Source organism: Perognathus longimembris, chromosome 2, assembly GCF_023159225.1.
Source record: "Perognathus longimembris pacificus isolate PPM17 chromosome 2, ASM2315922v1, whole genome shotgun sequence".
NCBI lineage: Eukaryota > Metazoa > Chordata > Mammalia > Rodentia > Heteromyidae > Perognathus > Perognathus longimembris.
Genome location: NC_063162.1, coordinates 102,534,070 through 102,545,472, shown reverse-complemented (window position 1 = coordinate 102,545,472; position 11,403 = coordinate 102,534,070). Strand labels below are relative to the sequence as shown.

General features: G+C 42.6%; 1 protein-coding gene across 1 annotated transcript in view; it reads right to left on the bottom strand.

Moving 5' to 3' along the window:
* Nucleotides 1-7,920: 7,920 nt before the first annotated feature.
* The window catches only part of Atxn7l1 (ataxin 7 like 1), a 237,979-nt gene continuing 234,496 nt past the window's right edge, over nt 7,921-11,403 (bottom strand). Inside the window, exons 13-14 of the mRNA XM_048339821.1 lie at nt 9,709-9,783; nt 7,921-8,130 (exon numbers count right to left, since the gene is read on the bottom strand). Of these exons, the coding sequence (XP_048195778.1) occupies nt 8,089-8,130; nt 9,709-9,783 (117 nt within the window). The 3' untranslated portion in view covers nt 7,921-8,088. The remainder of the gene's footprint in view (nt 8,131-9,708; nt 9,784-11,403) is intronic.

Genomic DNA, 11,403 nt, shown 5'->3' with positions numbered 1-11,403 from the left:
GAAAAATATTTAAGTTAAATAAATTACGAAAACTCTAGGAGACCAACTAGGCAACACATAGAATTTAAAAACACATCTGTGGAAGCCTTCACAGGTTTAGGTAGAGTGAGGTCTGGCCCTTTCATAATGGAGCAAGATGTCACAGAGGCCAATGGGTGCTCTCTCTCTCTCTCTCTCTCTCTCTCTCTCTCTCTCTCTCTCTCTGCTGAGGATTGAACCCAGGGCCTTGAGCATGCTAGGCAAGCACCTTACCATTGAACTGTCTTCCTATCCTTCTCCCTCCCTCCCTCCCTCTCTTCCTTTCCCCCCTCACTCTTCCCTCCACTCCCCCCTTTCTCTCCTGGGGCTTGAACTGAGGACCTTGGTTCTGTCCTTGAGCTTTTTTACTCAAGGCTACTGCTCTACCACTTGAGCCACAGCTCCACTTCTAGCTTTTTGCTGATTAATCAGAGATTAAAGTCTTACAGACTTTCCTGCCTGTGCTTTGAACCTTCAATCCTCAGATCTCAATCTCCTGAGTAGATAGACTTACAGGCATGAGGCACCGGCATCCAGCTTCTCTTCTCTGTTTTTAAACTATACCTTTCTCTTGCTTCTTAATCTCTCCATTTCCTGTACCCCACCTCACCAGCATATGAATCATAATCTGGCTTCTCCTTCCTTGAAAAACAAAATAACTCCTTCCCCCCATTCTGAAATTCCCCTGTACTTTCTAACCTCCTTAGGATTTGTCTTCTTAATGCAATTCCATTACTTAGTTCTCAGTCATTCTTTAAAACACTCCAGTCTGTTCTTGCCAGTTACCTCCTCCAGTCACTCCACCATGCCTGCTTTGTTAAAGTTACTCCAGTGTCTCTAGAGTAACTTCCCCAAAGATGGCCAAGTCCTGATCCTAGAACCTGTGAATATAAACTTATCTGGAACAAGGGAAATTGTAGGTAGAATTGAATAAAGCATTCAGGAATTAGGATGGGCTTTAAGTCCAATAAAGAGTATCCTTTTAAAAGAAAGGTAGTCAGGGATTTGAGACACAGATGACACAGGAGAGAGGACAAATGAAGATGAAAACAGAGTTTGGAGGGATGCATCCATAAGCCACAGAATGCCAGCACTCGCCCAAAGTTAGAAGAGGCCAAGGAGGAGTCACCTGACAGCCTAGAGGATACATTTTTGTTGTTTTTAAGCTACCAAAGGCACGATAATTTGTATGGCAGAGCTAGAAAGGTAACATTGCAAAACCACCATGTCACCAAGCCCCAGACCCTATCTCTCATTTCATAATAATATGTGAGCCCACTGTTTCTTTTGTGAAATATTTCCCAGTCTTACCTACTTGCCATTGGATTTCTCTTCATCTCAGGGCTCCTGGTCTGATTTCAGGTCCTACCTAACCTCTGAATGTCTGGTTCTCTCAAGTATTCACTACCACACCTGTGGCTTTAAACAGCATCCTAAATCAATGCCTTCAAGCTGCACCTGCACATAGCCTAGCAAATGGCTCCAAGGCCTGCTTGACAGAGCAACATAGTCCCTTGCACTACCTACCTATGTGAGCAAACATACATACACAAAGCTGAACTTTTATTTTTTAACTTTTACTTGCACTTCATGCTGAATTTGTATCTCAGTGTACTTTTCTTTCTTTGGTTTCTTCAGGGATATCTTTTTCAGTAAGGATCATGTTTAGATTAATCTATGACCTCTGCCAGGACAAGGCATATCTTGGTTGCTTTGCTTTGCCTGGATGTGCTAATAAACACTGATTTTTTTTTTAATTTTTTTTTTGTCATGGGGCTTGAGCTCTGAGTCTGGGCACTGTTCCAGTGCTCTTCAGCTTAAGGCTAGCACTCTACCACTTGAGCCACAGCACTACTTCTGGCTTTTTCTGAGTAGTTTATTGGAGATAAGAATCTCATGGACTTTTCTGCCTGGGCCGGCTTTGAACTGTGATCCTCAGATCTCAACCTCCTGAATAGCTAGGATTACAGGCGTGAGCCACAGGCACCTGCCCCCCCCCCTCTTTCTCTCCCTCCCTCCTTCCCTTATTCTTTTATTTTTGATGATATTGGAGTTTGAATTTAGGGCCTTGTGCTCAGTTGGCTTGCTCACTCAACTGATATTCTACCACTTGAACCACACCTTCAGCAATCCTCTGGATCTCAACCTCCTGAGCAGGTAGGATTATAGGTATAAGGTACACACACACACATACACACATAATTTTTTTTCCACTCCTGGAGTGTTTGCCTAGCATGCATGAAGCCCTGGGTTTGATTCTTCAGTACCACATAAACAGAAACAGTCAGAAGTAGCACTGTGGCTCAAGTGGTAGAGCTCTATCCTTGAGCACAGTGAGGCTCAGGGAGAGTGCCCAGGCTCTGAGTTCAAGCCCCAGAGCTGGGGAAAAAAAAATCCCAATTGTAGATTGTTCTACTAGGAATCTTGGCTAGGAGTAGTGCTGCATGTCTGTAATCCTATCACTCAGATCATGAGTTCGAGGCCAGCCTGAGACCCTTAAAATTTTTTTTTTGTTTGTTTTTTGGCCAGTCCTGGGCCTTGGACTCAGGGTCTGAGCACTGTCCCTGGCTTCTTTTTGCTCAAGGCTAGCACTCTGCCACTTGAGCCACAGCGCCGCTTCTGGCCGTTTTCTGTATATGTGGTGCTGGGGAATCGAACCTAGGGCCTCGTGTATCCGAGGCAGGCACTCTTGCCACTAGGCTATATCCCCAGCCCCCACCCATAAAAATTTTTAAAGAGAAAGAAAGAAGAAAGATGCTGTCCCGAGTGGCTCACACTTTTAATCCTAGCCACTCAGGAGGCTGATACTTAAGGATCAAAGCCAGCCAAAGTTCAAAGCCAGCCTAGACAGGAAAGTCTATGAGATTCTTATCTCCAACTAACTATACAAAATACCTGGAAGTAAAGCAGTAAAACTATGCCTCAAGTGGTAGAGCACTAACATTGAGCACAAATGTTCAGGGACAGACAGCACCCAGGCCCTGAGTTCAAGCCCCAGGACTGGGAAAAAATAAACAAACAAAAAACCCAGGAATCATTCTTTCTTTAAATCTTGTCCATTTAATGACTAAAATGTATCTTAGGTGCATGCACTTGTCATTATAGCTCCTGTCACTGTCATCCTGAAACCACACTGACATTTCTTTCATGTGATTCTCTACACAGCAGACATAGTTCTTCTTTAGTAAAGGAGATCATGAAAAGCCCCTGTCTAAAACCCTTCAAAGGTTTTCCACTGTGTTTAGCATAAAATCCAAACTCTTATTCCCACTTTCTTTTTTCTCCCTCTTTTCTTTCTTTCTTTTTTTTTTTCCCTGCCAGTCCTGGGGCTTGAACTCAGGGCCTAGGCACTGTCCTTGAGCTTTTGTGTTCAAGGATGGTGCTCTTCCACTTGAGCCACAGCTCCCTTTTTTTTCTTTTCTTTTTTGGTGGTTAATTGGGTAAGAATTTCACACTTTTTTTTTTTTTTGGCCTGGGGTGGCTTTGAACTGTGACCCTCAGATCTCAGCCTCCTAAGTAGTGAGATTATAGGTGTGAAGTACTGGCGCTGGGCTTTCTTTCTTCCTTTTGCTTTCCCCTTTCCTTCCTTCCCTCCCTCTTTGCTAGTATCAGAGTGTGAATTCATGACTTCATGCTTGCTTGGCTTGCTTACTCAGCTGGTACTCTACCACTTGAATCATGCCTCTAGCCCATTTTTTTTGCTAGTTACCTTAGAGATAGTCTTGCAGACTTTACTCCCAAGGATAGCCTTGAACAGTAACCCTACGGATCTCAGCCTCCTAAGTAGCTAGGCCTATAGGCCTATAGGTTGTCTCTATCTTCTGCTCATCTCTGCTCCTGCAGTCTACAAAGGACTTTTCTTTTTGTACTAGGGATCAAACTCAGGGCCTTAAGCATCCCATTCATAGATTCTACCATTGACTATAGATCAGCACCACACAACGGAGAATCTTCAGGTTCTGCAAATCTATTGTTCCAATTTTAATATATGTACTGTTGAAGCAAGCATAGCAAGCTGTTCCTGTCTTAGGTAGTCACTGCCTTTTGGCTTCTTCTTCTGAGAGAGCACCTGATAGCCTGCTCCCACCCCCTCCATACGACAGCTTCTCATTATTTTCTCTTTCACAGAACTCAGTTTTTCCCACTCCAGCACTTTACTATAGACTAGGTTGCTTCCAGAGAGCAGTGTCTATTTCTTGTTACTAAGCACCGAGTGGCTAGCTCAGAGGCAGGCACAGAGGGGAGGCTCATAAATACTTATTCATTGTCATTTAAATCTGCATAATTTCTACACTAAGGGTATGTAGTAATAGGATGTCTCACAAGGAAATAAAAGGCAATAACAAATACGTAAATTTTATGAAAACCCAACGACTTTGTTTTACAAACATATAAATTATTTTATTTACAAAGCCATGTTACAAAAAAAAAAAAAGCAAAAAAAAAAATACAATCTCTCACTGGAGACTATTCCCAGGCCTGGTGCTAAACCATGGCAGTATCCATAGATACATGTTTGCTCTTTCTTTTTAAAACTGTAAGCCATAGATTTTACTATTTACACCTACTTCTGACAATTATTCTGCTTACAATATCACAGGCATGGAATGAATTCTATCTGATAGTGCTAACACATAAAGGTGCAGGATAAAGAAGGAAAATACTTAGTGTTACAAAATATGGATTGTAGAAAAGAAACCCACTCCACAGTGTGGCATTTGTTTCAAATGATTGGACATGCTTTCTTCAAAATTCTTCTGGAAAAGGATCTAAAATCGGTAGTAGGAAAGGACAAATGAGCAGGTGCAAATTCTTGTATGTGCAACAATAGTTATTTAATGTACCCCATGACTGGCCAGCTACGGAAAACCCACAGAGTTTTGTTAAAGTGCCGTGGGCCAACAGCATAACAAAATAGAAGGTGTAAATAGAAAATTTCTTTTTTCCCTTTTTTTTTTTTAAAACAAGAGTTCACTGAGAATCAGCAATAATAGAATATGCTGTATAAACTAGTCTCTACAAAGGTTGATCAGCATTATTTACAATTGGTACATTGATACAAAAGAAGGCATACCAGTTATCCAAGTCACTTTTTTTTTCTTTTTTCTGGTTTTTTGTTTTGTTTTGTTTTTATGGCTGACAGGTCTATGCACTGCGTTATGCTTACCAACCAGAGCATTCGAGCGTCAGTGGCTGGCGACAAGTCAGGAGATCTTCAGGCGAATAAGGGTGTGTGCAGTCAAGGGACTGGGAAAGAAGGCTGAGTGGGGTGTGCAGAAGAGAAGGACCCAAAAGATATCACTTTAATAATGCTTTATAGGCTGGTCCAGTTGAACGCCATGAAAACAAACCCAAATATAACCTTTTTATTTGCATTCCATTTTTCAAGCTCCAAGTTTTTCTTTTCTTAAATACATCATTATAAAGTAAACCTGTGGTTGGCTGTGAAGGAAGAAATACCGTGGGTTTTCCCTTTTTGCTCAGTTTTCCAGAAATGTCCTCACCTTGGTCAAAGCCAGTCTTTCAAGAAAGTAAGCAGCATTCAGTGGGGAGCCTCTATACCATTTTCCAACTCAAGACGTAGAGGGCTACCATGTTGAAACCTACTAGATTGATCCTTCAGTCTCTGTTGAGACATTATTTCTCAGAAGCAGCCACTTAACCTCTCAACCTTTGTTTTCCCTCTTTGAGTATACGAAGTTTGTAAGTCAGAGGGTTCCTTGTTGCTGAGATTTTTTTTTTTTACTCCTGCAAGTTGTACAACTCAAAATAAATTATAAAAAAGGACTCTAAAACTGAACAAGACAAAAATTGTGCAAAAATAACAAAGATATGTACATACTTTTCAGTCTGAAGAAATGTACAATAAAAACATAATTCAAAGAACATTTAAAAAATATAAACATTGCTTCAACTTTCCTAAGTTTCATATTGTTTCTGAAACTATTCTGGTCAGTTAGCTCTGTAATATAGTAAAACATAAATTATTACAAAATTAACACTATAAAAATTTACTTTAAGAATATCTTCTAAACTTTTTTTCAAAGGGTCTAACCTTGTTTATAATCTTAAACATTTATAAGTCTTAAAATCTGCCTTATCCTTTTTTTTTTAAAGAAAAAGTAACAATCGCCCCTTCAATTTGCAGTCTCTTTTTCCCAAGATGTAAATAAACCAGCATATAAGTGCACTTTTAACACTGTAGAAATAAAAATGAAATCATCCCAACTAAATGTCCTGGTACTTAATAGCAACTCCTGATTTTTTTAAAAAATCATTTTATATTTAAAAAATTTAGTAATTCTATAAGAAACACTGTCAGTGCAATTGCATTGATGTAAATCACTCCATTTGCCTCCCGTCTTTGCAGATTCCAATCATGTGGTAAAAGTTACCAGTAGTTTGATCTTTGGGTTGGGAGAGAAGAAACATAAAGGAAAACTCCAAGGAAGAGGGGGTGTGCCCAGTTGTGAATTAGCATTCATTTCAGATTTTGTGGTGAACTGGAATCTCTTGGTATCTTTGTTCTATGTCACATGTGGTGTCATCAATTCAGAAGTACAAGGAACACCAGTTTTATGCTGCAAAATTCCATTGATTATGATTACTTATTAGAACTTAGGGTGTTACTATTCCTTTTCAAAACTCCAGTGTGAAGTGCTGTAAACTGCAGTGCTCCAATGTCTCTCAGCTCTTCCAGTGGTTCTTCTTAACCGAGGGGTAGCTTGCTCTTACTAGTTCTGTTTGAGCTAGGACATTTGAGTTGAGGCAGGCTCATCTATGGGTGTGGGTGAGTTTGGCACATAGTTCCCCAAATAAGTTTTCCCTAGAGGATATTCCTGGCCCTGGAGATCAGCTCCAGCCCCTTCAGTAGCTATGATCACCCTGTCACCTCTTGGAGTGGCTTTCTTGGACTCTGTTTCTGCTCACTCGGCTTTGGGAACTTGCATACTGCTGTAAAAGGGATTCTTAGCAAGTGCAAATGATCAGTCACCTGATTCCACATCTTTCAAGGGATACTGTCCTTTAGGTCCTGTGGTCTACTTCCTGCCACCCACTCAAGCCCCATCTCTCATTAAACTCAGTAGATCTTTTCTGAGCTGCACAGCTGGACCGTGGAATTGGGTAAGTTACTTCACTAAATGGATGGCCTCTGTTCTCAATTTCACCCTTAGCATTTAGCACATGAAGGTATCCCTTTGACTCTCTGGCTCTTTCAGCTTCTAACACAAACTCCTCTCCTAGAGACCCCTTCCCCAAGCAAACTGTGGGGGGGGGCAGGGGGGCTGGTGAGAGCAGCACCCTCTGATGGCCAGTGGGAACAGTGAGGAGCAGCCTGGGGATGGGAGGGATGAGATAAGAGAAGATGTAGGGGTAAAAGAGCTCTGCGTGTGTGACAGTTCAAGAGCTTCTTTGGGATACCAACCCAGAACCGACATTCTGCTATCTGCTCTCAGTGAAATAGCAACATCAGGATCTGGGGAGTGACTCCGCATTTGGAAGAATGTATAAACGTGGCAAATGAAAAATGGAAAGAAAACACTGGGACTGTTTGCTGTCAGTCTCAAATGCATGTTCTTTTGCCATTTTCTTTTTCTTAAAACCGAAATTTGGTCAATGAAGAAGGAGGAGGAGAAGAAGAAGGAGAAGAAGAAAGAAGACAGGAGAAAGGAGGAGGAAGAAGAGGAGGAGGAGGAGGAAGAAGAAAAGAAGAGGAGGAGGAGGAGGAAAAGGAGGAAGAGGAGGAAAAAGAAGAAGAAGAAGAAGAAGAAGAAGAAGAAGAAGAAGAAGAAAGAAAGAAAGAAAGAAAGAAAGGAAGGAAGGAAGGAAGGAAGAAAGGAAGGAAGGAAGAAAGAAAGACAGAAAAAGAAAGAAAGACAGAAAAAGAAAGAAAGAAAGAAAGAAAGAAAGAAAGAAAGAAAGAAAGAAAGAAAGAAAGACTGGCCAGAGCCACAACAGGGTACAGGAAACAGATGCTTGCTCATGGGCCAATCTCCTCCCTCCTCTGCCATAGCCTCCTAGGGTGGGATCACCACCAGAAATTGTTTTGGAAGTGGCTTCATAGTCTTGTTATGGAAGCGTCCTTATCCTGCCCATTCTGTTTGTGTTCTTCTGGGAAAGAAAAGGGAAAAAAAAAGTTGTTTCAAAAATCATACATTTGGGATGAGCCATGAAAATTCAACAACAGAGCCTCATTTTTCTTGTCTATGACTGAAAAGGCAATATCCCACCTCTGGTACATGGTGAAGCAAATAATGTGGCAAATATAAGGAGCTCTTAAATGTAGGGTAGTCACAACGGTCTTAGAGCTGGAGGGAAATACAAGGACAAAGGCTTGGGTGTATATGGGATTCTTCTCCTGGAGAAAGGGCTGCTGTAATCTCTTCATGTTTTTCTCTACTGTATTACCTCTTCTTACTGAGGCTATACTTGGACCACAGGGGGCTATCTAAGGAAGGGGTATGGTGTTGGGTCAGACAGAGGCTTGGAGGTAGATATTTGGACTCAAGTTACTTAGCTTCTTAGTGCAGACATACCCATATATCAGTGGAATAGAATCTTGTTCTGTACAGGGTTGTTAGGAGGTGTTCGCATGTGTGGTGTATGTAAAGGGCTTAGCATAGCATCTGCACTCAACATATAGTAGCTGCTGTTATTGTTCTATTACTCGTTAAGGCTGAGTGACAGCCTTTGGCTGCTAGGGGGTGGTGCTGGGATTTTGGACACACAATGCCATGCTTTTAAGTGTGGCTAAGTGTGGTTTCCAGGCGCACCCAACCAACCTCTGTAAGAGACCCCCCAAAATAGAGGTAACTGAGCAGAGATGATGAGCAAATGCTGCAGCAACTCAGAATAGTGGTGGGACTCTTCTATTTCTGGGGGTATAAAAGGTTTCCTCACAGTCATTCTCCAAATTTTATATGAAATTTGTGGAGAAATCCCAAAGAACAAAATAAAAATACATCGTCTTTAGTGTTTACAAAATACACTGCACATCGAAGACAAATATTAGCCCACCTCTTTTATATTTTCCAATAAGGTCTATGCTGCTCAACCACCTCCATCCCTCCCCAATATCTCTGGCTTCCACCCCACATGCCTGCACTCCATTGGAGGAAACCATTGATCTATGGACTTATACACTGATCCCATCCTTCAATTGCATAAAAATGGCTAAGTCTGCCCTGAGCATTCCCACTGGGAACCCATATGCTGAATGGCAGCTTTGCTCGCCTTTGAGAAAGCACTGGCTGGCATATGCCAGGTGAAAGCTCTTAAATCTACATCATTGTGCATAATGTTCTCAACACTCCTAGGAGGTAGGTATCAATTTTTCCCTTTAACAGAAGTATCTAAGATCGTACAAGTGGCAAGAAGAGCAGTAGCTAACACACGTGTGTGTGCCATGTGCCAGGTCTTAACTTTCCAAAGACTACACAAATAAACTAATCTTCTCAAATGCCACAGGAGGCTAGGAGCCATTCTGATCCTCACTTTCTAGGTGAGGAAATGGAAAGAGAGAAGCTAAGTAACTTGCTTGAATGGTCACACCTCATAACGTAAAGGCCCCAGTTTCAGAAGCCAGGTTAGTCATGCTCTCAACCAAGGTGAGAGTTAAAGTTGAGTCTGACCCCAATGCCTTCTTTTCTGCCATGATGTTGGCACATGTCTGTCCCCCCAGGAACTTACCTGTCGGCTGTGTCCTGGGCTGGATATGCTTGAAGGAGTGGATTGTGACAAAGCCAGGCTGCTATTTTTCCCAACCTGAAAGACACCAATGAAGTATGACTCAGACACCCGCAGCAGTGTGTGAAAGACACTTGACAGAACACATTGCTAAGAAGGAGGGGTGGTCTGAGCAATGTTCTCCTTCCCTCACATTGCTAGCACTGGCCTTCCCATCCTCAATGGCAGAAAAAAGGACAATAGTTCCAAAAGTTTCTTGAGGATGGCCCCTTTCCTTCTTACATGAAAATCAGAATGATTTAACTTTCCTCCCCAGGCAGACAGACAGACTGCAAGCTTCAGGGTGAAGAGCTCTGGGGGGAAGCTGGGCCTTCTGGGATCATGTAACTCCATAGAGCCTCAGCTAGTCACTTGAGGGTGAGACCTAAGGGTCCCAATAGTTCATCCACTTCTGATCACAGTGCCAGACCCACATTGTTTCTCCTGAAAGTCGCTAAGCTAACTATAGATAAAAGCACACATACACTCTGTGTGTGTGTGTGGGGGGGCTTTCTTGCTCATGGCTAATACTCTACAACTTGAACCACAGTTACAGTTCAGCGTTTGATGGCTAGGAGAGTCTTGTGGACTTTTGTGCCCTCAGCTGGCTTTGAACCTTGACACTCAGATCTTAGCCTCTTGAGTAGCTAGGATTATAGATGTGAGCCACTGACATGTGGTTATCACATACAGCCTCTCACTCTTCAGAAAACCAGCAAAGACACCCAGTTGCCCTCACAAGGGTATGTGTGGGGAAGGATGCCATTCTTGAGCTGGGTCCCTGAGATAATAGTCCTGGGGTCACGTGGCTGTGGCTTTTCTTCTGTGACTGTCCTTGCACATAGGGGCCTGTACGCTCAGGAGAGCTGACCTTGGGACTAGCCCTCCATCCCTGTCTTGTTTACCAAGGCAGCTCATGACTTAGGCCTATTAGTGGCTTCTCCTCTACATTCACCAGCCTTTACACACAAAGCTTGCCTTCCACTCAGAGTCGATTTGTGTCCACTTTTGTCCTTGTGTTCACTTTTGTTCAATTCTGGCTGTACATCTACCAGGTATGGTTAAATGGTGCCTCAAGTGCACTCTGAAGCCCTGGTTTATCTTGGACTTCTCTACCTAGTGCTTTGCCTCTCCCAGTCTTCTAACAGACCCATGGTGAGATCTTGGACAAAGCCTATCCTCAGTGGCCCTGAGAGCAGCACCAAACTGCCTTCTTCCTAGAACCCATGCTGAGCAGCCCAGCAGCAGCTGTAAGTGCTCAGGCTTGCCTCAATCCCCTTCTTCCAGGCACTGTGTGGTGGAGGCTCATCAACTCTGTTCACCACTGGAGTGGCCGAGTCTTCATGCTGATTAAGTCTTGTAAATTGCTAACAGAGTCACTACCATGTTGCCCTGGAGGCTAAGAGCCCAGACTGCAGAGCCAAAATGCTGAGGTCTAAATGTCTTCTCTGATATTTACTTGCTGTGTGACTTTGGGTACCTTGCATAACTTTCCTGTGCCTTGACTGATTTGTTTGTTAAAAAAAAAATGGGGGCAATTAATAAAGTACCAGGGACCAAGACTAGAACTTCATCTGAGATGAGTGAGGTACCAAGGCTTTGCTGTCCCAGCTGTGTTCTATATATCAGTTGAACAGCCTGCTTGGCAGCCTGGTAGAA